The sequence below is a fragment of the Lolium perenne genome, chromosome 3, assembly GCF_019359855.2.
Source record: "Lolium perenne isolate Kyuss_39 chromosome 3, Kyuss_2.0, whole genome shotgun sequence".
Lineage (NCBI taxonomy): Eukaryota > Viridiplantae > Streptophyta > Magnoliopsida > Poales > Poaceae > Lolium > Lolium perenne.
In genome coordinates, this window is record NC_067246.2 from 22,933,801 (window position 1) to 22,959,954 (window position 26,154).

Consider the following 26,154-nt stretch of genomic DNA (forward strand, 5'->3'; position numbering starts at 1 on the left):
TTATTTAAGACAATATAAAATGTTTTCCATATTATATGCATTTCATACTATGTATATTAATTTTTCTATATACCGTACTAGATCAAATTTTGCAATTAATTTCAGAACACACAGTACTACTTGCTTCGATTAATTCGAATAATTGGAAACGAAGGGAATTAATATGTCAATGTTTTGATCACGTGCATCCATGATGTAGACAGCAAAGACAGTAGAGCTTCCATTTATTGAAAAATAGAAAAAAGGCAACGCAATTTGATAATTAATTTCGAATATTCGTGAGTCGTGACCTTATATCCACAGAGGATCTATCACTTTCTCATCTTACCTTTCTCTCTATAAAAGCCACGTTTGTCCAGAGACGACTGGCGGGTAATTCTAGAGGAGATGTACCAGTGGACGTGGAATTTGCGTTCTCAAGAAAAAATCAAAGCAACAACTTGCTTAAAAATTTCTCCTGCGAGCTTCCTTATTACCTTGATGGATTAGTATGTGGACGTACGTACGACTTGGTGTCTTCTTCTTGGGCTCACGTGATAGATATTGTGCCGCGTGGGACATCCAGGATCACGTCGATTCGGACTTTGAAAGAGTACTACGACTTTTATACACGATCAAGAGAGACTGCACATTATTTTGCAAGTTTTCCCAGCTGCTGGCATCACTTGAAATGACGCTGAATAACCTTTTTGTGTATGTGTGTGCAGGCGTGTCGAAGGTAAGGCAAGTTTTGACGAAGCAACTCGTTTGATTTGTGTATTTGATTGTTTTTGCTGGTTCAGACTCGAGGGTCGGTCAGAGGTATGGAGCGTGTTTGGTAGTTTGGGTCTGATTCATTGTTCACTGGCGCAGCCATGCAAACACACTTGCGCGTTCAGAACGAGCCATGGGTCGAAATTGGCCTGTTGTTTGGTAGGTCGGGCTGCATCGGCTGGGTCAAAAAAGATTTTCTGTTTTTTTGCCTGCAGCTAAGCCCAAAACTCGATGGAGATGATATTAGTCTTGTTTGGTACCATCCAGACATGTCTACGATTACCTCTTCTCTACGACGGGTAGCCTTACCATGCTCTCACCTCCCATCACACAGAAATCACAGTTCATGATAGTTGCAATCAGTTCACCAAATCATCCCTAGCTACTACGAATGGTAGTTCATAACACGATGCTCCCTAGCAACTACTAATTGCAGTTTATCATAACGGGGTCGTTCAACATACGCAGATCGAAAAGGGTTCGAGAAACAGGGGGTCTTCTTCTTCTTCTTCACTTCTTCTTCTTCACTTTTTCTTCACTTCTTCTTAGATGGTGGTGTTGCCTCTAGCTTCCCACATTGCATCTGCCCACTCTTGCCTCTTCACCTTCCAGGCATCATTGTCGCATGCTTTCACGCCATGGCCGGTCTCCACTTCATCAAAACTGACAACCTCTTCGAAGAACTCATCCTCGCTCCAACCTAGGATCCAGTTGTGAAGAATGCAGCAAGCAAGGACCAGCTTTACCTGAGTGTCAAACGTGTGGAACGGTTTCTGGTCAAGGACCTTGAACCTGTTCTTCAGTGCAGCAAAGGCCCTCTCAATGGTGACTCTAAGGCATGAGTGTCTGAGATTGAACAACTCTCTCGCATTCAGAGGTCGGTGCTTCGTAGAGAACTCGTTGAGGTGGTACCTTGTTTTCCTGAAGGGAGGTAGAATTCCAGGTCGGCATGCATATCCAGCATCTCCAAGGTAGAACTTACCGTCAGGGATTTGCAACCCATCAGGCCTTGAAAGACTGTCGGCCATGATGCTGGCATCATGAGCTGAAACCTCCCACCCAGCAAGCACGTAGGTGAACCTCATATCGAAATCCACAGCTGCAAGAACGTTCTGGCTGGTGTAGTGCTTCCTCACGCGGAATGCTGCAGACATTGATCCCGGTACCTTTGCAGTGACATGAGTACCATCAATAGCCCCAATGCAATCCTGCCAAAATATTAGCACACAATCAGGTTTTCACAGTAGAACACAATCATGTTTTCTCACAGTAGTACACATCAGATAGGTAGAAGGGACATGATTTTGTACCCACCCCGAAATAGGGGAACCACCTGTAGCTGTTCTTGATCTTGGTTGGTGTGTTCATTGATGCTGGCTTGATCATTTCACCTCTGAGCTCCCCAATTGCGTACAACACCTGCTGGAAGTACCTAGAGATAGTCTCCGTGGATCGCCTGAATGTGTTATGGATGACTCTAAACCTCTGGTTATGACCGACGACATGAAGAAACATTGCGACTTGTTCTTCGATAGAGGTGTGGATGCTATCAGTCAGCAGTCCTCTTTCCCTGAACGTTTTCACAAGTGCATAGAAAGGGGCTCTTCTCATCCATAGCATCTGGATGGCCTCTACGTCGTTGCAGTTGTAGATGTTGTTTAGGTTGGCAATCCTCTCCTTATCTCGTTGTATCATAGGTCCGTAAATCACACGAGGAAAAGCAGCATGCCTAACTGCTCTCTTGTGCACCATCGGGATCCAGGCTTGTACGCAAATGATGAGTGTTGCGGCGTGATGCACAAGCTGGAGCTGGTCGGTCTAGGCAAACAAGATCTATGCATTACGAACGGTCTTATCGAACCCAACTAGTTTTACCAACATGAATCTAACACTACAGTACAACAGAGGAGTTTCCACTTACCTCCGTCATGGTGGACGAAGGACAGGGCCGAAAGCCGCCGCAGATGTGCGCAGGTGTGATGACCCAGCGTACCACTGCATGGTGTAGTACACAAGTCGTTGACATAACACAAGTGAAACACCGTTCCACTCATATTACATCTCTCAGAGTGGTACAACAGAAACATATGCGAGTCCAAGGTATGTCTATAGAAGTACACACGAACTGTTTACATAAGATCAACATAGCCTCCTACTTTACAGTGAGGTAAAACTTCAAATAAAGCTCCAGAAGAACGACTCGTAGTCTATCTGATTGCTAACTCAAGCTTAAGAGCTACTTGGCTTGCTATAGAAATCTAGCTACTTAGGTGCTAGGATTAGGGAAAGGTTCCCTTTTATTACTAGTCTAGGTTTCCATCATAGCTGATGCAGAAGTTGACTCCATTGACTTCTTTGACTGGATTCTTCATCTCGTTGCAGTTGACTCCTTTGTCTTCGAGTTCCACGGTAGTTTCTCCTTTGGTGCCTTGATCTAAGAAGGGGGTTCAAATGGGATAGAATGAGTACGAGCGTACTCAGCAAGTTCATATTAGGAAATAGGTGTATCATGCACTAGCTACAGCCATAGACCAGAAAGTCATAGGCCAATGCAAGTTTTCATAAGCATTTCTTCAAAAGGTTTATTTTATTATGAAAACTATGCCCGTCAGTCTTCACAGGTTGACTAGAACTTCGTGGAGTTCCTTTCCTGCCGCGTTCGCAGTTCCCTTCCCGGAACAGGGAGTGACAGTCACAATTCTTGATACCCTCTGCAGAGGTGCGTTACTTTACCCCACAAGAGATCTTAACTTTGTTGCCGGCCGAGAGTATGTCCCCGTCCACACTTCCTTGGGTGTGAGGCCCAGTATAAGATCCAAGCCAATCACTGCCTTCTCCGCGACCCTGCAAACCCACCCTTTTGTCCGACCGTACACCCCCAGTAGACTTCTCCCGATAATACGGCTTTACTCATGGTGTACTCCGGACAATCCATCATAGATCGTAGAGCTTATCATCACTAATGGATGGGGATTTAAAAGGATATCCCAACCTATTGAGGCGGTGCCTCCAACACCCCACCGGCTCTACAGATCCGTTGGCGTGCAGAAGGGAAAAGATACAGCTGACTTCCCCAGAGCCATTATAGATCTTATGGATAACGCGATATGTACGGCGCTAGAATCACTGGACGGCATTGGTACTTAGTCCTAGATGAGTAGTACCCATGCAATGGAACCTCCACCATATCAACACATACCATGGTTCCATTGCCCACCACATAGTCATATTCATAATTGTAAAATAATACTTTGTTTTTCAATGCATGAGTGATAAGTATAGTACTTTGCATATAGTTTGATACAAATAATCAAATGACATGAGCAAGCGATGAACTTGCCTTTCTTGACTGCAAGATTATGCAGGCAAAAGCTTCGATACGTGATAACTCCAAATGCTGAAATACCATCATCGTCCGGTAAGGACAATGTTTAAAGAACTGGCAAAGATGCTATAATGCATAGTATGAGATGCAATCGCCCCGAGCGTAACCTAACCTCGATGATTTAGGATGGATGGGTTGTAAAGATTTCTTTCAGGTGTGTTGCACTTTTAGGATGGTTCTCAAACAAGGTTCTTATTAGGGTTTGGTTATATTAGCATCATAACCAAGTGATATAAGACATCATAACAATCATATACATAAAGAATAGTGGTGGAATAATATATAAAGAACAGTTGTCAATTTTAAGTTCTACAGAACATGGTTGATGATTACTTATACTATACTTCAAAAGAATAACTTTTGAAGAACATGTTGATTAAGATTTAATGAGTATTTCAAAGAAGGATTAAGCTTCTAAGGTTTGATTGACATTTGTACTTCAAAAGAATAACTTTTGAAGAACAGGTTAAATAAGAACAAGAACTACTATACATAGGAGCTATGGCTTTCTAGGGTTTACTATGGAATTCATTTAGTTCTCCAACAAGAACTAGTTAGGTTCTTTAAGTATAATGGTTTTATATATGTAGCAAGTATTGGTAGGGTGATCACCATAGTTTCCCATATACATCATATCAAAGGATGGTTATTAAGATGGTTCCATAGGTTTGCTATTAGGTTTACTATGGCTTCACATTTGCTTTACCAAATAATCTCTAATAGTTTCTAAGCTAAGTGGTTTATCATTTCCTAAGTAAGGTTTAGTTGGATAGGAACGGGTGATGTGATTTGCTACACAAAGTTGATACTAGGGTTTATCATTATGGTTCTACTAGGGTTTAATGATTGAGGTTGATCTTAATGGTATGGTATATAGGAGTGGTGATCAATGGTACTAATTCAATTAACAAGGTAGGGTTTCTACCTAGGTGACATTAGTGGATCATATAGGTTTTAATTAAGAATAGGAACATGAAATGATAATCTCATGTGACTTGGTTTTATGCTAGTGGATTCTAAGCATGTATTCAATTGTTGATAATTAGGGTTCTATATGTCAAGTAAATCTCCCACGATCATATGTGACACATATCCAGGGTTTTAGAGTTGGTTCTAAGGTGGAATGATCACATGAAATAATGGGATCCAGGTCTTACTCAATTTGAAACTAGGGTTTCTAAATCATGGTATAACTCCTAAAAAGGATGGTTGGACATATAGGTGTGGTAACTAATTACTTTGAATCAAAATTAGGAATGGTTTGACATTTTATTACTCTTCACAAGATTTAATAATTAGAGTACTCCTATTTTGGTTTAATTAAGAATCAGGGTTTAATAATTGTTATTAGGGTTTAAAATAATTAACTTGTTAACTAAAGATGTTTAAGTAAATAAGTTTTGATTTACCAAAATAATATTGACTTATAATATTTTCTTGAGTTATTACTATTTAAAGAAAATAGAAAATAGTAATTTGCAAAGTAGGGCTTATGAATTACCACTAATAATTAAGTTAATGCAAATATGGTAAATAAAATGAATCTTAACATTTTACTTAGTTACTGAATAGTTAAAATTTAATTTTTTAAACTTAACTATTTATTGAATTCAATTTGTATTTCAAATAATTGAAATAGCATAATTAATAAGGTTAAAAATAAGTGAATTTTGATTTTGACACACATTTTTGTTTTATATTTTATTTGAATAGAGTTTATTTTTGTGAGCATTTTGACATATTATTCATAATTTTCTGAGTTGAAATGAAATTTCTATGATTTTGCAAAGTTTCAGCTATTTACTGGAATTTGAAATAAACAACAAATACTAAATGTACCGGCCTGGATCTAACCCTAGTCACTGACCAGTGGGGCCGTTGACTGGGTCCATTGCCATGCGGGCAACGACCAGTCAACAGGGCTGAGGTGGCGAAGGACACGTTGCTCTCGCCGGAGAGAACGTCGGCGATGCTCCGGCGAGCAACAAAACGACAGCTAGAGACTTCCAGAGACTACCTAAACTATTGCGTTCGAACCAGTACACGATACTGAGCAAACTAGCAACAACGCCACCACCTGGAGGTCACCGGAGTTGCTCCGGCGAACTCATCTGCGGCGGCGCAGCTCGGCCAACACGCGAAATGAAGCTAGGATGCGAGCTAGGAAGCGAGAGTTGGCCCTACAGACGCGCAAACTCACCCTGAACATGCTGGTGTGGTCGATGGCGTCGATGACCGCCGGAGACGATGGCGATTGACTATTTCCCGGCGAACCCGAGTGAAAGGGAACGGTGAAATTCTACTGGCTCTGAGCTCCCCTTGATGCATGCTTGCTCCCAGATGATCTACACGCCAAGGCGCACCTCCTCGACCATGCGGTGGACTCCGGGGTGGCTTCTATCGACGGCTAGCCGGAGAACTGGCCGGCCATGGCGGTGGTTCCAGTGAGAGATAGAGAGGGCTAGAGAGAGAATGGAAGGGCGGCGAAGAACAAGGAGATCACGGCGGTTCTTTAGCTCCTATTTATAGCCTTGGGCGAGGTCCGTTTGGTAAGTTCACCGGCGGCAGTGGTCGGGATAGGACGACAATGTCGTCGCTGTTCTGGGCGTGAATCTTGACGGTTTTGGATAGGCTCGGACGCGAGAACGATTGAGCGAGGTTCTGAGATGGCCTGCGACGTCCGGGGTTGATCTTATCGTCGGCGAGGACGTGACCGGCGAGCTCCATCGCGCTGTCGTTCGCCAGGGAGAAGACGAAGACCTTTTTCTTCCTCGACGAAACGATACGATGGTTTGGTTCATTTTCTTCGTGGGCTGGGCTGGTGTTGGGCTTGGCTGACGTGGTGGTGATGGGCTGCGGTGGCCTGCCAGGTAGGTTTCCCTCTCTTTCTCATTTCAAATGCTTATTTTCTGTTTTTATTTTCTGTTTTGATATTTCTATTTGAATTCAAAGTTGAATTCTGTTTTGCTTTGCAGATTTTCAAATATGAATAGCAAGACAACTTAATACTATTACTTACTGCCTAGTGTTATTTTTTTAAATACATATTCAATTTATTATTAGGTTGATGTTGTGGGGGTTTTTTAATATCAATCTCAATTCCTTTTTAATTTGGGAACCAGATCCATTTAAATGGTTTGAAATTTAGAACATGTGAATGGTAAAAATATTATTAGGTTGAACTAGTGTGCTTAACAATATTGATTGTTCATATCTATTTTAATTATGGTTGAAGTTTAAATTAAATGGTGTTGTGAATAGAATGAGTTTATGATTTCATGTGGGTTCTTAGGGTTTAAGAAGATGATTGAATAAACTCTATAATTACTAATCTTGCTTAGCAACTTCTAACTTGGCTTACTTGAAATAGATCCTAAGCTCATCATGATTAACTCTCTTGATGAGGGAGTGCTATTTATAAATACTATTCATTTGGTTCACTTAGGCAAAGTATTGGGATAACAAAGTAGAATAGGGTATTGGTTTCATTCTACTCACCAAAAGCATTTAGTCCTAAATATAGATGGCTTGGTCTATCATTGTGATCCATGATACACAAGTTAGGACATAATATTTATGTGGATTGGATCCTATGTGAAAAGGTTTAGGGTTTTGGTAATGCTTCACTAGTTGAAGTATAAATAGGCATGAGGTATGGCAGGGTTCTACTTATAATCCAAAGTGATACTTGGATTGAAATTCAAATGTGGTCTAGGATTTTAGTAGTGATTACCAAGGTGATACACAACTAGGATTAGAATATGAGCATAAGCTAGGTTATGCTAAATTGGCTAGGGTTACTCCTCCATACAAGGCATGAGGATTGGTCTGGGGTTAAATACTAGTGATATACTTATTATTTTATGTGATAGATGAGATTTAGTAATCATATGGTTTAACTTATCATCTATGTCTACAAGGTATGATCATGCATTAGACAAGATTCACTCATTCCTCACTAATCCCTCTTTAATATTCCTCTCATCACGCTCATCCTAAATTCTTAGGGTTTATAATTAATACCAAGTTTTGATGATTATGGAATTGGTTTCCTAAAGTATTGCTAATGGAATAGGGTTCTCACCTCCAAGATTAAATATTGACTTGAACAACTAGGTTTAGTACTTCCCTAATATTCTTGTATGAACATGACTATGGTTAGTATTATAACTTCTCTCACCTCTCAATATATTGGAATATCCTAAGATCCTACTCAAGAGATGATGATATGATCCTCTAAATATATGGTTTGCCTAGGAATTTTACCTTGGTATCTTCTGTAGCTTGTTCTTCAGGAAATCTGATAAACCTGCATCTGGTGGTATGCCTCCACCTTCTAGCTTCTTCATCTTGATCCTAGCTAATGTATGGAGTGGCTCTAGGTGTGTGTTTCCTTGTATCATGCTACAAGATGAGCAAAGGGATGTAGGGTGTGGCTCTATTTATAGGCTTGGGCAAGCTCTAGTATCATGACACATAGGTGGTGACTCTTGTGTTGGTTTGATGAGTAAGGTGCTTCGTTGTCATGCCCTCATCCATAGCAATCCTTTGAGCATGAGGTGGCAAAGCTTGGGATGCAAGTCATGTAGATATTTTCATCCTATGTGGCAAGATCATTATCCTCTCATATGATTTATTTTTGGATAACCAAGTGGCATTTGCTACTAAATATCTTGTGGATGGTTTTATTATTGTGGATGAGTCACTAGATCATATTGGATTGGATTTATATTATAATATTGATCAATAGATCAAGGTTGAAGGTTATTCCTCAAATTTGTATAGTTGGTTTTGATTTCACCAAGCCATGATCATATGACTTTCAAAATACTCATAGTTAATTTTATTCAAATGGTTTGGACTATAATTCGTAATGTAAATGGATTTAGTTTTATGATATTCCATGTATTTAATAAGTTATGATTTAAATAAGAATGTGTGGCTTTTATGCACTTTAGACCCTGTGGTTTACCTTATTTGGTAATAATTTTAGAAGTGAATTACACACAAAGGTAGTTGCTAACTTTTAAGTGTTAATAAGTTAGAGTTTGATTCTTAAAGAATGTGTTGTTGTAAATCTAATTCCATTTGATCTAATCCATAGATCAAATCATCTCTACCCAAAACAAGGTTTTAGCAAAGATCACAATGAAGTTTATAGCGCTTGACTTGATGATCTACTTCAATTCCAGCAAGTCAAGTGAAACTTCAGTTACTGTGGTAAGTTTTATTTGAAAGCGCGAAAATTCCCCGGATTTTCTATGCATGCAATGCACACTTTGGTGTTCTCTCATTTTGTTGCCTCTAAATCTGGGATATTACAGCAGGCTCCGCCGTGGCTGGAGAAGAGAACCCTTGTCCGACGCTGGAGACCGAAGGGAGATGCGCGCTGCCAGATCTGGGTCGCCGCAGCCGCCGGTGCGAAATTTGGGGGAAGGGAAAATTTGGGAGGGGTTAATGGAGAGGGTAACGGAAGAGGGAGGTTACCCCTACCTTTGCCGCGCAACGCCGCTGGGATTTCGGCTTCTCCCGCCATGCCGAGGCGGAGCTTCCGCGCGAACGGCGTTGTCGATTTTCGTCTCGCTAGGACCTAGTCCTGAAGAAACTGTCAAACCGGACGTTCCTCCGCGGCCTATCCCAGGGGTGCTTTAAAACCCGTGCTATGCAAGAACGTGACTGCGTCCAGGAAACCAAATAGTCCGAAAAATGCTGGGCCGATGCGACCCAAGGGACGCCCAAGCCTCAACTGCTCTTGAAGTTACCGGGCTTGTAATGCATTCAGCATTCATCTTCAATTTCTACTGTGCTGCAACACCTCAGTCTTGTGAGAGTCATACAGCTCACAGGTCGTGCGAAGCCATAGAGGCTCGCATGGTCTCGGCGTCTCTCGGTTCTGCGAGCAACACAAGACAGACAGACTCGTGCAACTCCGGTGGAAAACACATGCCGGCATGCCGCATCCGCTGAACGGCGAAGATAGCCACGGCGGCCGGTGGGCAGGAAGTCGTTGTCGCAGCCTGCAGGTGCCGCCCCGTCCGGCTTTCCGATGCGTTCGCGCGTGCCCGGCTGCGTTGGCTGTGTACGTTTTGTCCTCCGCGGCAGCACATGGCCACATGCTGCGGGCGCAAAGCAACAGGACCGGCGCCCGGCGGCATGGCATCTACGTACGCAAGTTGTGTGTTGATTCGAAAGCAAAATTCCTGGGGTGCCGTACTGGCCAGCTGTAAACAAGTGACAAGATATCGTGAAACACGGGTACGTTGAGGGCATCTCCAACCGGGGATCCAAACGGACGCGCTGGGCCGTCCGTTTTGGGCCGTTTGCGTACCCGAGCGGACGCGTGGACGGAGCCCCGCGTCCGCGCGTCCGTTTGGCCCGCGTGCTGCGCCCAACGCGCCAGATTTGGATCGCGGCGCCCCATGGTATGTTTTTCTTGTAAATTCACTAGAAAAACGCAAAATAAATTATAGAAAAAATATATAAAGTAGTTCAAATGCTCAAAATGTATTACACATTACATAGTCCATGTAATCAAGGATAAAGTATTATTCAAATAAAATGAAAAAACGATACAAAATGCTCTAGGCTTAAGGATCTCCTTCATCATTGTTGTTTGCAGCATTGTTGCCTACATCTTTGCCACATGTGCTCGACCAAATCAGCTGAATTTGGTTGTGTACAGCTAGATCTCGAATTTCATGGTGCGCATGAAGAATGTCCTGGAATGATGCCGGAGCACCTTGAGGAGTAACCAACTCTCCTTGGCCTTCCCAGTCATTATCAAAGAGTGAATCATCCCGCTCTACCTCAACAATCATGTTATGCATGATTACACAAGCGGTCATCACCTCCCACAGAGTTTGCACATCCCAGGCTCGCGGGGGTGTCTGACGATAGCCCAACGAGCTTGGAGGATGCCAAACGCCCGCTCGACATCTTTCCGGCTGCCTCTGCTCTTTGGCAAACCTTGCCTCTGCTTCCGAGTTGGGGTTTCGGATTGTCTTCACGAGTGTAGCCCAAGGTGGATAGATACCATCGCAAGGTAGTACCCCTTGGTGTAGTGGTGGCCATTGATCTCAAAATCCACATCGGGGGACCGACCGTACGCTAGCCTATCAAACACCGGAGAGCGCCGGCAAAGACATTGATGTCATTGTGCGAGCCAGCCATTCCGAAGAATGAGTGCCAAATCCATGTGTCATGGGAAGCAACAGCTTCAAGAATGACCGTGCACCCTCGTAATGGCCGCGTATGCCCCCGCCAACCAAAGGGGCAGTTCTTCCACTCCCGGTGCATGCGATCTATCTTGCCAAGCATCCCAGAAAACCCACGGAAGCGTTGATCGACAACAGACGAGTGTGTCCTCTGCATTAGGTTGACGGAGGCACTGTTCTCCGAGCAGACCGATCACTGCTCTGCAGAACCTGTACATCGATTCCAAGCCGGTTGACTCACTCATGCGCGTGTACTCATCTACGAAATCACCGGCAACGCCATATGCGAGCATCTTAATCGCTGCCGTGCATTTCTGGTACGAAGAGAGGCCTACCTTGCCAATTGCATCCACTTTCGCACAGAAGTAGTCGTCGTAGATCTTGACGCTATCCATTATCCGGCGGAACAGCGGCCTGGTCATCCGAAAACGACGGCGAAACATGGACGGCACGAACAATGGAGTGGGTTGGAAGTAGTCGTTGTAGAGCTGGTCGTGGCCGCGTTCTCTTTTGCGGTCCAAGGCGGCCGCGCGCCCCGGCAACGACCCCCGGAACACGGGGATTTGCGAGACAATGTGCTCGTGGATGAGCAGCGCAGCATCCGTGAAAAAATCGTCGTCGGACTCCTCTTCTGACGACGTGTCGATGAAGTTCTTGAAGTAGTATTCGTCGTCGCTGTCCACCATGATCTGAAAAGGACACATTTTAGTTCGAGCATTTGAACGAACACCTCGCAGGCGGAGGCGATCCAAATGCTTCTCTAGGGACCTGCAGCCATGGCCGTCTCAGCCGACTTGCGGTCTGGAAAGACGGTGCAGGAGAGCTCACCTCCGGCGGAAACGGCGCAGCTGCGAACGGCGAGAGGTGTCGCGACGGTGAGAGGACAACAGCGCCGGCGGCGGCGTCCTCCGACTCTGCTACGACTCGGCGATAGCAGCGCGGGACCTCGACCTATGCTTCCGCCCCGCTTGCCGGCGTCTCGACGACGATGGCCGGCGTCGACGCGCTCCCAAATCGCCGGTCCGTGGGTGGCGGCGGAGCGGTGGGGAGATGTGTGCGACGGCCTTGTGTTTTGGGTGGCAGACAGGCGGGCCAGGGCGGACAAGGGGAGGACGCGAGCGACCAGCCTTTCGCGTCCGCGGCCACGCAAACCCGTCCAAGATTTGGGCCGGGTTTGGGTCGTCCCGGACGCCGCGGCCATCCGTTTTAGGGATGGGTCCGCGCGCTGGGCCGCGTTTTTGTCCGTTTCGACCCATCCGGACGCGCGGGCGCGGGATGGGTCGCCCGGTTGGAGATGCCCTGATACCGGGAGGTGCCGTCCGGAGAAAAAACACCAAAGCATTTTAGAGAATGTCTTTTTTTCGTGTAAGGCTCAAAATAACCATTAACCGGCCCAACAATACAAATATAGCATATGGAGAAAACAAGAAATTCCATCAATGTCTTTTGTAGTTGGACATCTTCTAGCTTCCGAACAAAACCGGTGACTCCCGACATCTCCAGTGTACAAGCTGTCATGAATTTGTTCCCCGCGATCGAGAAGTCAACAAGGGTTCATCTGGGCCAACATCTTAGAGGAAAAACTGACTCAGAAGCGGCGAATGATCAAACCACCAAGCACATGCCATAGGCACCGCGTGAAGGTGCCACTTTGTCTTGACTCATCTACATCATTTCCAACACTTGACAGAGGGTCTTAGCAATCTTTGTTGTAGTAGATGCTGGGAAGGAGAACATAAACCCTATATGTCGCCGTTGTTTCCGTCTCAACCTAAACGAAAGGGCACACCAAACTACTGCCCTAAGTAAGGAAAGAATGACAACCCCATACAAGCCCCTCAACCTCACAACTTAGGGCGGTGTCGAGATGGAACAAGGCTACCCAAACTTTACCACATCCCACACTATCGCCGTCATCCAAACTCTATCGCGGGAGACGCAAACAACCTAGCTAACCATAAACTACCTAAACATAGGTATCCTTTTCCAAATTAATACATAAATACATATATTACAAGCCTAACTTAAAATAACAATATGCGGACAAATTTATTTTTCCTTGTCGACGAGTCAACATATAATCAAGAATTGCAGTGAACGGAGAAATTGTTGTCTTCTTATGATCATTTGTATGGCTTGCTAAACAACTAGGGTTTGATTTGCAAACTAAGCCTTGCATATTAGGAAGTTTAAAAGACACTAAAGGCGGCTTTATCTCCGCCTATGATAATCTGGTAGGCATATCTAGGATTTTCGGGCATGTTTGCTCATGTTTGTTTCATGGGGATATATTGCACCCCATACTTTTGGATTTATTCCAGGAGGCAACCTACTATAGAGTACTATTTACATCATCTTATCTCTAGGTTTCTATATCATTTTTCATCATGGATATTTATGTATTCTAGAACATTTCCAACAAAATTTAGCCATTCCTTCCGAAAATGGATAGTTCCATCGAGTGTTCATGGATCCCCTATTGTGGTAGGAATTCCTGAGGTTTTCAAATAGTATTTGATAAAAGAAGGAAAAATAAGATTTCTCGAGAAACAATAAACAAAGGTAATGTATGCAGTGCACTCACCGCCAATTTTTCGTATGTTGATAAAATCACCTACGATCGTCTAGATATGTGATGTCATTTGACTGGCCTTTGTTCCGCAAGGTCGAATAAGTTCGGGAGTGGATAATATGGTGGTCTAGTGGAGGATATAGAGAAACCACTCATTCCTTCAGCATTGTCAAAATTGTATGGTTAATAGATTCTAAGAAGTGATGATAATAGACAACTTAACTACTGTTTACACAAAGAAGAGACAATATTTCTCATGAATGTAGCATCAATCAATTCACATAATCTTCGAATTTTATCCTAAATGATAGTACATACGAACAAATGGGCTTGAAAAGGTATAATTAACATAATGTCATGTAAGTAGTCGAACAGGGCCTGCTCTGTCAAACCAAATGTCAAATTCCTTCGGACCCTACCAAGGACCTAAGCAAGTACAAGAACTTAATTTGAGTCCAATGGCAAAAATTTCCACCTTCAAACACAAAAACTTAAAAGAAATGGCAAATTGACTTCAGTGTTTTCTGATCAAACCAAAAATAAGAGTTCAGGCCAAGGGTTTTCATTCCAATACAACCAGTGGCGAATCTACAAGGTATGTCGAATACAACAATATAGTACATCTTGTTCTTGTTTTTTTAGAACGTGGTACAACGCATACGCTCATAAAAATGCATGTACACTCACCCCTATAAATACACACACGCACACCTTAACCCTATGAGCATCTTCAAGGGACTGAGCCAATAGATCTCCAGGTTGACTAAGTCACCACAAGCGCCTCGCTATTGACATGCACATCACCTACCACTAAAAGAATAGCGTTGATTAAATCCCAAAATAAATTCTAATAAATGCAAGCATCCATATTAAGTCTAAAACTTGAATCTGGATGGGTTAGTTCCACCACAATGAACCAAACCACCGGAGCCAAGCATGATCTTGGTGTCTACACTACTTGACATGAAAGGGTGCAACGTGCAAGAGTCAATATATAAATGATTCTTCTTTTGTACGTGTCCAAGTTTCATATACACCCTGCAACACTAAAATTGAATGACTCCTTTTGCACTATTCAACTACTTCACATTTCTCATGTACCCATAATCATTTTTCGTTCTGAAAAGAAGAACGGAGACAGATCATGATGAAGGAATGGACCAAACATGTGTACATTTCTTCTAATTCTTCCTTTCCACTGCATCATGCGCAGTGATGGATCTAGAGACTTCCAAAATTCTGGGCAAACGAGGTTAAGCAACCGAATTTTAAACTTAATTGTTATACAAAATCATAAATCACAAGGTTTGTGTCGTTGGCAAGACTAGGCAGCCGACTAGAGTGTCAAGTGAGATCCCATCTAAGTTTCACTTGCACTGCAATTTTATTTTTGTAGGATGAATTGTAACACTAAAATTTAAACTAATAAAATAAAGATACACTATAAGTGAAATTCCTGTGGGATCCCGCCTTAGCACCTTACGCCGACGGGCAATTGCACAGTTAAACCAATTTAATTTGGACATTTGTGTAACTCAAAAAAATCAAAACTAACTTGTATCACATACACATTTTCCTAGACAAACAATATGCTACTCCATCTGCTTGGAGTATGCACTATTCAACTATTGATATGGAGTACGTACCATGAACTAGCCATAATTCGCCTTCAGTGCAAGCCGTGCGTGGTGGCTCCTACCTTGATAGCTCGATCGAAGATGGGCGTGGCATGGCAGTGATGCTGAATTGCCCTTGTCGGTTTCAAAACAACAATGATGACTTCAATAATGCCGTGATCACCCCTTCCAACCAATTAAGCAAACTCATAAGTATCAAACGCACACGTAGACGGTGACTCATCTAATCACGACCGGAGCGTCGACGCGGCGCTGCTCGGAACGCTCGCTACGGATCGGCGCGGGCCCCGGCCATTACAGGCGGACAGACAGCGGTTTTAAGATGGCTCCGATTTGGGTATATCTGAAACTTTTGTCTGTTCCCGTTTCAAAATCTAGTTCGGACGTGCACCTAATAATGTGGTGCGTGGGGAGATATTATATGACTGGTAGCTGGTGGATGCGACGGCCGACGGGGGCATCATATCAGGGAGGCCCCATATCCTTGATTTGATAGACGTGCAAGCTAGAAGGAAAGACAAGAAGAAGAGGCGAGTGTTTAATTTCGGAGGTTTTCTGAATGGAAAATGATTAGATCCCCCGGGGGACGAACGTCTCGCAGCCTCCTGCTTGTGCGTGCGACGCGTGTCGCTAGGTCCCACCTAACTGCGTCGTCTCCTACCTCCTGCTTTTCCCCTTTTCCGCCCCCAAATCCCGTCCGACGGCACCGCACCTTCCCGCTGCGTCGAGCTTCTCGCCTCGTCGCCGGCCCGCCTCCCCCGACCTCCTCCAGCAGTCTCCCCGCCCTCGCCAGCGGCCGCAGCCCCCTACCTCCTCCTCCTTCGGGCGCCCTGAGGAGCACGCCGCGGCAGAGCGAGCGCACCGAGTAGGGAGGTGGAGGCGCGCGGATGCAGAGGCGGAGGCGCGGAGGCCGAAGGAGACGGACGAGGGCGTGGTCGTGGCTCCGGCAACGTAGGGCTCTCCAAGGACCGCCCGCAGCGTCGCAAGCAGCGCGATCCTACCGGCGATCGCGATCGTCGGCGGTGGCTTGCGGAGACGCGCAGGGAGCGTGGATCAATGCCACGCTCCAGCTCTCACTCGCGAAGGTCGAGGAGGTCAGTCTCACACTCACACCGGCCCCCCGCACTCCAATCCCCATCCCGCGTCTCCCATCACTACTAGATTGGTTCGTGTCGGAGTTCGTGGGCGAAAATCCGTAGGTGGCGCTCTGCGGCTCGGTTCCCGATTTCTGTGTCGATTTTGACTTCATTTCAATTCCCCCTGCAGGCGGCGTCCGGGGCGGTGCAGTACTCGACATGGTCTTTGGCGCGGCGGCAGCATTGTCGGAGCGAAACGACGTTCGGGCGGCAGGCGCAAGACGGACTAGACATTGACGCCGTGCTGCAAGGTCGTGCGTTGCTGCCGGCGGAGGCCGGCGTTGCTACCTTTAAGGGCCAGGCGTCGACGTGCTACAGCCATGTTCCGGTCGACGACGCTGTTGTGTAGCCCAATTTTGGGATGCTACTAGTGGCTGTCACTGGTGCTATCAGCCGAGGGCGTCGATGCTACAAGCGGTCGCCGCCGATGCTACAAGCGCCGCCTCCATCTCGCGCTCCTCTGCTTCGTTTAGGAGTTTTTGCTGCCTTAGGCCTGCGGCGTTGCTACCTGCGGAGGTCGTTTTTGCTATTTAAGGTGTCCGGCATTTGCTACCGGCGGAGTGTGGATTTTTGCTACCATAGACATAGGGTGTTGCTACTAGCAGCTTGTGGCGTTGCTGTCCTGGACGGACGGAGTTGCTGCAACCTTGGACGGCGTTGCTGCCGGCTGCAGGCGATATCTCCGTTGATGTCTTAGAGGATTTGCAGCATATGAATAAAAAAATTTGCTACAATTTATTTGTGGGTTTGCCACATCTGCGTAATATGTTTGCTACGTGGTCTTCGGCGAGGTTTCCGGCGAGCCCTGCCTTTTTATTTTCTTTTCTGAACGAACCGTTTTTTGCTTCAGTCATTTGCTGCCGGGGGTGATTTTTTGCTGCCGGAGATGTTTTTTTGCTACATACAAATCTAACCGTCAAAATGGTTGATCCGACGGCTAGGCACCCAGGGGCTGGGGAATCAGATCCTCGGGGGACGCCCAGCAGTTTCCTTTCTGAATCTGCGAACCAAGCTTAATCTTGAGGTTCGTTACGTATAGTTCCAGGTAGCTGGTGCCGTAACTGTTTGTACCTAACACTCTTGTGCAGCGCAGCGCACGCACGCTTGAGAATACAGGGTCATACGAGCTGCATGTCCTAGCTGCATCTACCTCTGTGGTAGTCGTTGGCGAGCAACTCAAGACAGACCTTGCTGCACCTGCCACCTCGAGAAGAGTAGTTCGCTACCACGGTGATGTATGTGTGCAGCACGTACCAACGTAGAATCATCTCAAAAATCAAGATACGCGCGATCGATTCGGTTCGGCCTGGTCCGAAACAATTCGCGCCGACAGGGGCAAGTTTGGTTGTCTGAGTCTGGTTCGTGGCTCACTGGCGTAGCGGTGCAAACATATTTGTGGGACTAGAATGAGACACGGACCGAAATTAGCTTGTTGTTTGGTAGGTCTCTGCTGGGCCTGATTCTGTTTGTTTGCCTGCAGCCAGGTCCAAATCTCGATGGAGATGATATTAGGCCTGTTTGGTACCATCGTCTAGTGTCTATAAATGTGCTAAAACGGTGTTTTCAGTAATAGGATTTAAGCAAAAAAAAAAAATACGAAGACAGAAAAGGTATGGTATCAACATTCTTCGGCGGAATAAACTATTATAGGGGAATTTTGTTTTTTGCTTAATATGGAATCTCAGTTTTACGGTTGATACGCATGGCCAAATCCAGCAGGCACATTGGATGTCATTGTCAAGCCAAGCATCCAAAGCTAATCAGTAATCACCGAAAACCAGCGACCATGAATCCTTTCTCGCATTGCAGGAGACTTTCATGGGTTGACCTTACCCCTTTTCCCTTGTAAATTAATCACCACACAATTGAATTAAGGGGCAAGTTTATTGACTTACTTGAGATTTTGCTTTTTTAATGATTCAAAGTTTCTTTTTGTTCCGAATATCTCTACCTTTTTCGTGTTTGCATCGTACTTGTTTTCGACAATACTTACTTTCATGTTTGTTTCCAGAGCTCCTGTATTCATTTTTCCTCAAAAAAAAAAACCGTGAAAATAAATGTGGCGTCACTTAGTCCGATCCGTTAATGCTCTTTTTTCACCCCTACTAACTAGGAGCATCTTCAATTGTGTCGCCCAAACTACGTTTGGCAAAAGCGTCGGATCGACCAAATGGGTGGTGCCGCTTGGTGGTGCCGCCTTTGGGGGACGCTCGATCCTAGCGGCTTATGGCCCCAAAACACTGGAATATGATGATATTGAAGTTTTCATTCAAATTCTGATTATATTACAAGTTGAATGAAAACGTTTGCCACCGCCATTGTCATGTCCATTGTTGCCTCCGTCGTCGCCTCCTCCACCATGTCAGGCAAGAACCGCGCGTCCGTCTCTCCGTACTCTTCAGGATTGTTGTTGTCGTTGGCTTCGTACTCATTGAACCCTGGCTTGTTGAACTTGGGCTCGAGGGCGGCACATGTTCTTTGGCCGGTGGAGGTGGCAACGTAGGTGGAGACGGGGGTGTTGGCCTATTTGCCGCCGTTGATGCCGAGCATACTATATGTTGTGGTGTGGTGACGCGACATTTTGTGGAGGTGGGGAAGGAAGGAGGAGAGCGATGGCGGACTATGGTGGAACCAGAGAGGAGTGGCTAGTTTTTATAGGCGAAGGCTGCGCGGGATGAGCTGGGAAAAGGGCGGGAACATGCGAGCGGTGCGATGCGTGAGGGAGGGGCATCGTCGATGAGATGCATGGCCTGCTTCCGCTTCGTAAACCCATTGCCGCCAATAAGTAAAAGTTGTGGTGGTTGGTTCTGTGCCGATGACACGGCTATCCCGGTAATCGCCACGTCTGTCGCATGTTTCGGCGCCCTGGTAACAACTTCTGTAGCGCGGACGGGCTGCAGATGGTCTATTACTAGACAACTTTGAATTGAATTAGTCTTTGAAACGCACGGCTAAAAAAGTTTAAACTCACATGAATCACTTCTAAAGAACAGTTTAAATAACGTGGGCTAGAGATGTTCAATGTACCTATACCCGCATACCTCTACAACAGTAGTAACCCAGCGGAAATCCTTTTGCTTTATCATCAAAATGGACGAGGAAACAACTCCGCTGGGAACCTGGAAACTTTGTCGACGGAAGAGGCGGGCTAGCCAAGCTAATTAGCTTATAATAAGATATATAAAAAAAAGGCGAAAGATCCCATCTCACGTTGCCCATCTTCTGGTCCCGTCCACAAGGACTGACGTGGATGTGCGCGCACGACGCCGCATCTCCTCCTCCACCACCCGCCAACGCAACCCCCCATCACCGTACCCATCTCCCTCTCCAAACTGACACGTGGGTCACCGCACATCCCGGACCCACGCCCACCACGTACGAGTTAAACTCGGGACGTGTACCACGAGGCAGGCGCGACGACACGACTCCACCCATGTGGCCCGCGCGCGTCCGTCCGCCACGGGCAGCAGCCGTGCACCCGAAATGACGAGAATACCCCTCCTTGTTTAATGCGGTGCGGCAGCCCCGAGGCAGGTTGGCTGCACCCGGCTCACGTGAACCTCGCTCGGCCACCGACTAGCTCAGCCCGTACGTACAACTAATCGCCATTATTCAACCACTGATGATACTTCTAGCGTTAGTTTAATGCGGAGCCACGTCACGCCGCGGGTGCGTGCACCGGCGAACAAGCTGAGCTGGAGCGGTCGCCCATGCTCGCCGCATATACAATTCTGGCGCGCGCCCGACAGCGGCATGTTGCGGAGCAGCTTGACAAGTGCACGGGCAGCGACCGCGGAGCGCTGAGAGGCCGCCGTGCCGGCCCGGAACCATTCGCTCGTCGCCACGCGCGCGAAATCACGCAATGGCCCCTTGCCCTGGTACTCGCCAGCGCGGGACCCGCGGGGGCAAAGGCGTCATTCAAGGTCTCTACTTGGCGACAAGGGAAACCCGGGCCGGAATTTAGTACGGCGCACCGCCGCGCCGCGGCAGGACAGGCTATCAAAGTGCGGGGCCCACCTCTGCTCTCTGCAGCGTACTAGAAGCCGGGCCCACCTCTGCGCCGTGGGTGGGGCACGTCTCGCTCGCTCGCTCCCGGGGCGGTGACTCACGGCTCGACCCTAGTAGATGCCGCTGCCGGGTGGGCCGACACGTCGAGCATACTTTCTTCGGGTCGGCTTGAGCCGAGCCGAGCCGGGTTGGCCGGCGCGATAAGTATGGATACCTAACCTGTAGCGCCGGATCTGGATCCGATCCGATCGAACCCGTGCCGCGACCCACGGTGCACGCCACGGCCTCACCTGTAATCAACACCGCGGGCCCCGCCTGTACCGTTCGAATTGGGCAAGTTCCAAGCGACTCGCCGTACTTTCCCCGGTCCTGGGTCGACCGCGTCGGCTCGTCCACTTCTCCAGGTAACTAGCCAAGCAACTTTTTTGATTTTTCTACGGTGGCGTGTGCACCTTACAGTAGTTGGCGCTCTCTTATCCGTCACAGCAAACGAGTGGTGCTCCACCGACCGAAGAGGTACACGAAGACACGGCCCACCCAAGTTGCCGGAAACGCAACCGGTCCGTAGGCGCTTAGCAGCCGGCAGCGGGGACACGGTCGCGACAGGCAGGAAGATCGCGTCGATGCCAACCCTCACGGCTCGTACGTGCGTGCGCGCCAGGAACAAGTGCGTGCACGACGAGAACTCTGATCTAGTCTCCTTTTGCTTGGAACTGTCGGTGATATCATATCACGCGGATTGTATCTCATCGCGCGCGCGGGAACGTACGTTACGGGCAGGCAGCTCCAACCAGCCAGAAAAGTGGCCAAGCTAATATACCCACGCTCGAATCCATGGAAGATGGAACACGCTACGGCCTACAGGTAACACGTACAGATCGAGACGGGGACTGCCTGGGTCGACGTACGTACAGCCTAGATGCTGTCACCGCGACCGGTGGGGTGGGCATATCGACCGAGATGTACACGCTGCCTTGCGTGCCTGTGCACGCGATTAGCTCGCTTGATGAGCGGGACGGTCACTTGGAATGGTCGTGTAGTCGTGGTCTCATCTCCAAGCCGAGAGAATCCTCGGCCGTAGACTTGACTAGCAAAGTGATGATGGATTGATGGGTTTCCGCTGCGGCACACGGTAGAGCGACCCCCATTATTGTATGTATGCGTGGTTGACCTAGCCTGGTAAACAAGTAGACACGGTATGGCGCCCGTTTGGTTTGGACTTGGACAAGTCCATCCGTTTGCTTGCATCACAGGGATTAATGTGGCATTCTTCCTGGTTACTCACTATGTTTCATAGTACTATTTTGGTTGCATATTTACAATTTGATTTGATACACCACGATAACCATGAAACAGTGAAAACTTGTTAGCCAAGTAGTAATCATACAAGCAACAAAATATACAACGTATTAGATGTATTTCTCAACATGAATAGTTGCATTGCAGGCGCTACAACGGTCATGACTAAGCATTGATTAAGACTGACGGCAACGACCAAGACTATGGGAGCTCGTCGGTATCAACGGCGCCGGCGACATAGGCATCGCGGTAGGGCAAGGTCGAGGACAAGCGAGTGCGGATAGAGTGAGGGATTGTGTTGGAACGTCCTACCGAGCCGGTCGGTTCGACCAGGTCAGTCGGTGGACTGGCTAGTGGGGCCCAAATGGCTATTTATAGTCAAATAAGGAAATACAAAAATTAAATGTAACTCGGGAAAATAAATAGAAATCATTTTTAGAATACTCAAAATACAAGGAGTTCAAATATGCTTTTTATATGATTTTATGAAGCCTTGTTGTTTTTTGAAAAATCAAAAGAAATCAAAATATTTAAAAGGCTTTACGGGCAAAATAGTTATTTAAAAATATCAAAATAAAAGAAAATTTTGCTAAAAACTATGTCATTTCTTCAAAAAATGATTTAATTATTAAAATCATATAAAACATCAAATTCATTTAAAAACAACAAAAACACTTTAAATGAAATCATTTGTTGAGCTATGCTTGTACTACAGTTTGTGGAGCAGCACCAAACGCATACTGCTGAGCTATCATGGTACTTAGTTTAGTCATAACATTAGTCTTTATGTTTATCAACTTGGATTTCGAGTCTTATGTGAATGTTGACTCGACCGAGGAAGATCTTGAAGTGTTTATACACCTTTGGCTTGTAATATTAAATTCTACATACTTCTTTCTTCTGCAATATACTACTTGTAATAGAATCTATGGAATTTTAAACTTTTAGTGCCACATAGGTAAGAAAAATAGTGTGGATCTGCCGGGTTTCGGTACCGGATGGAACACGGGTATATCAGCGAGAGCCTTGAGGTTATCAGACCACATGGGGCTAGAAGAACGCTCCAAGCTCCACGGGACATGGCGCCGCCGGAGCCGCACGGACACATCACGACAAAGCAAGACACAGAGAACCCAGGTTCAGTGCCCTCATGGTGAGGTAAAACCCCCTACGTCATGCCTTTGTGTGGTATTGATCTTGCTCAGAGTGAAGTATGGTGTTACAAGGTGGTGGTGGAGCTCTTCCTCAGATCTAGATGCGATCTGCTCTAGGTAGAAGACGAGGGCATCTAGAGCATACCATAAGGGATCAGAGAGAGAGAGAGAGATCTTTTTACTGGGCAACTGCCCCTCCTTTTACAGTGCCGCTAGTCCTCCTCCCCAAGGAAACTTGGCACCGGGGTAACCACATAGCGGACTAAGGAAGACGACAGTTGTCCCTAGCCAAGCCCACAACCATTCCAACAAACCAGGTCCACCATCTGTGGGTGAGCAGGATGTCGACACCCCTGCTGTAATGGCACCGTCCATCTCGATCCTTTAGGGGAAGGAGGCAACGACCAATTTACTTTATGCAGGCAAATTTGGACTCTCTCTTATCTTCTGGGTACGTCATGGTTGGCGTCACCATTTGTTAGCTTCATCCCTACGCGATTGGCCCGCGAAGGTATCTCGAATGACATCTTCTGTGATCCCTCTCGTGGAGGAAAGCTCTGCGAGGCCTTCGGGTAGCTTGGAAACAGCTAAGTCCTGGACCTGGACCCCTCGGCAGGGTCCTTCGCGAGGTGCTTCCCCCTCGCGGAGACCTCCCGTCTCTTGGAGAGGAACTCCTTGTCTTCTATTCTTGGGCCGCCACGAGGGCCCAACAGCAGGTGTAACATGGTACCCTAGATTCCATAACACCGAGAGGATCCGTGAAAAAAAAACTATGGTTTGGTACACAAATACAATTGTATTGCATTTGCGTATGGCATAGCCATGATTGTTTTGAATAATTGTGTGTCATCATATACTCCCTCCTTTCAAAATAAGTTGCTTAACTTTTTCTAGATATAGATACGTATAAAAACATGTATAGATACAACTAATTTGAGCAGCTTATTTTAGGAGTGAATATAATAATATGTCCTTGTTTTCAAACCTAGAGAGTGTACTTTGTCCATTACTTTCTTGGGTTCTTCCATGTGATTCCTCTTTTTTGGGATGTATCTTTCATCGTGGTTGGTGCTATATCGATCACGGAGGATAGGGGTTAAACCTAATTAATCCCAATGGTACTTTGGATTTGGTCTCATGTCTCCGCTAAGAAGTCACCAGCAAAAGCTGTCTGCTTCTAGTCCCACAACTTTCCCAGGACAAAGGGAAGCAAAGACACGACGCGAAGGAAAATTAGAGGCAAGAGCGGAAATTGCAAGGCATGTTTTGACATGGTGCCAAACGGTGGCTGCTATACGTCCAGGTTTGGTTATCGGTCCCCGGAGGTCATCGCATACCGCGTACACGAATTGACGTGCTAGACAAAGTCATTCCCACGCTCTAGTCCTCAAGACTTTAGGCAGACGCCATTTTATAAATAATAAAGTACAACAATGGTTTGAAATCTTAGGAAGCAGAGTCTTCACCTAAGGTGGTACCTTGTTCCGAGCAAGGTCAAAAGTTTGCACCTCCTAGAAGTTGCTGATCGAAAATCAATTGCTTGAGGTCGGGCTCCCAACCCCCCTCCTCCCATTCCGCGGGTGACAAGGTATCAACTTATCAATGCCTATGGATTGTAGGCTAGGTTTTAGTTGGAAGTAGAGGGCAAGTAGATCTCGAAGGTTTCAGCCGAAAAGTACTCGACGATTATGAAAACTAGGGTTTGTAAACAATGATTCGATGATCTCCTCGTCCCTCGACTCCCCCTTTATATAGGAGGCGGAGCCGAGGGATTCGTGTTGTACAAGTTTACAGAGTCCGGGACGGTTTCTAACTCATCCCGCCAAATTACAAATAACGCTTCCTATTACAATTCTAACTTTTCTTAATAATATCTTGGGCTTCCGAATCTTCTTATTCTTCGGGTAATGGGCCTTCAGTAAACCCCGGGTACTATCTTCGGCAGGCTCATTCGGGATGCCTATGTCAGCGGGGTTGCCCTGCTCTGGCGACCAGGGGGAACCCTAGCTGCCGCATGTAGCCCCCCCACCTCTCCTCCCTGCTTCGTCGCCGCCGAAGGGGGGCCGGCAAAGCCACGCGCACCCCGGGGAAGGTGGCAGCGGGGCGGTTTCTTCCCCTTCCGCGTCTCCTGGCGAGAGGGACCTCGTCGGGCGCGGCACGTGGCGCGGCGCCGGGGCTGGCCGCGCCGCGAGCGGTCGTGGTGGCGCGCGGTCGGGGCGCGGCGGTGGTGCAGCGGAGCGGGCGAAGCGGGGCATGGCTGCGCGCGCATGGGCCCAGATGGGCTCTTGCGGGCCTGCACGGGATTGCCCCAGGTCGCGCTGGCTTGGCCTGTGGATGCCGGGGCTGAGGTGGTGCACTCCTTCCCGGTCTTCACCGACAAGGCTGCAAGGGTGTGAGCGGTGCTGGATGGCGGGGCGGCGGCCCTGCGAGTGTGTTCTGGGTGGCGTGGTGGCCACTGTGGCTGCGAGGGCGGCTGGACCGGGGAGCTCGTGCTGCTGTGGCTGATGGCTCGGCCTTGGACCCCCGTGTTGGCGTCCGTCGAAGCTGCCTCTCGGTGGCGGTTGGCGGCCCCCGCGAAGCTCTTCTTGATGAGCTTGGTCGTCAGTAATAGTGCGACTCGGCGGTGGCGCCACTTCTGCACATGTGGTGTGTCTGCGGACTGCGGGTCGGCAGCGTTTCGGTCTTCGTCTCGCTGTCCTGCCGCGTGAGGGGGTGGTTCGTTTGCTCCGGGCGAAAGCCTGACCGCGCGGCGTATGTGGATGTCGTTGTCCATCTTGGGGGGCAGTCGTGGAGCTCTACGACCGTCGATGCCTCGGGTTCACGTCTTCGGGTGAAAGCCTAGATCCCGCAGGATCGGACGACGGCGTCGATTCTTCGCCGTGTCCCCTCTTGAGGGCGTCGTCTGAAGTTGGTGATCCCCTTCGCGCACTCCGGCGGATGGGCACACAGGGCTTCTGGGTTGGCAGGAGGTCAACCGGAGGTGCGGGTGTTCCGGG

The 26,154-nt window shown here is 47.2% G+C and overlaps 1 protein-coding gene across 1 annotated transcript; it reads right to left on the reverse strand.

Moving 5' to 3' along the window:
* Nucleotides 1-1,298: 1,298 nt before the first annotated feature.
* On the reverse strand, nt 1,299-25,931 carry LOC127339156 (uncharacterized). The gene is made up of 4 exons (XM_071827106.1): nt 25,301-25,931; nt 2,675-2,748; nt 2,068-2,571; nt 1,299-1,961 (listed from the first exon to the last, which is right to left on the reverse strand). The coding sequence occupies exons 1-4, from the start codon at nt 25,929-25,931 to the stop codon at nt 1,299-1,301; spliced, it is 1,872 nt and encodes a 623-aa protein (XP_071683207.1).
* Between the last annotated feature and the right edge of the window lie 223 nt (nt 25,932-26,154).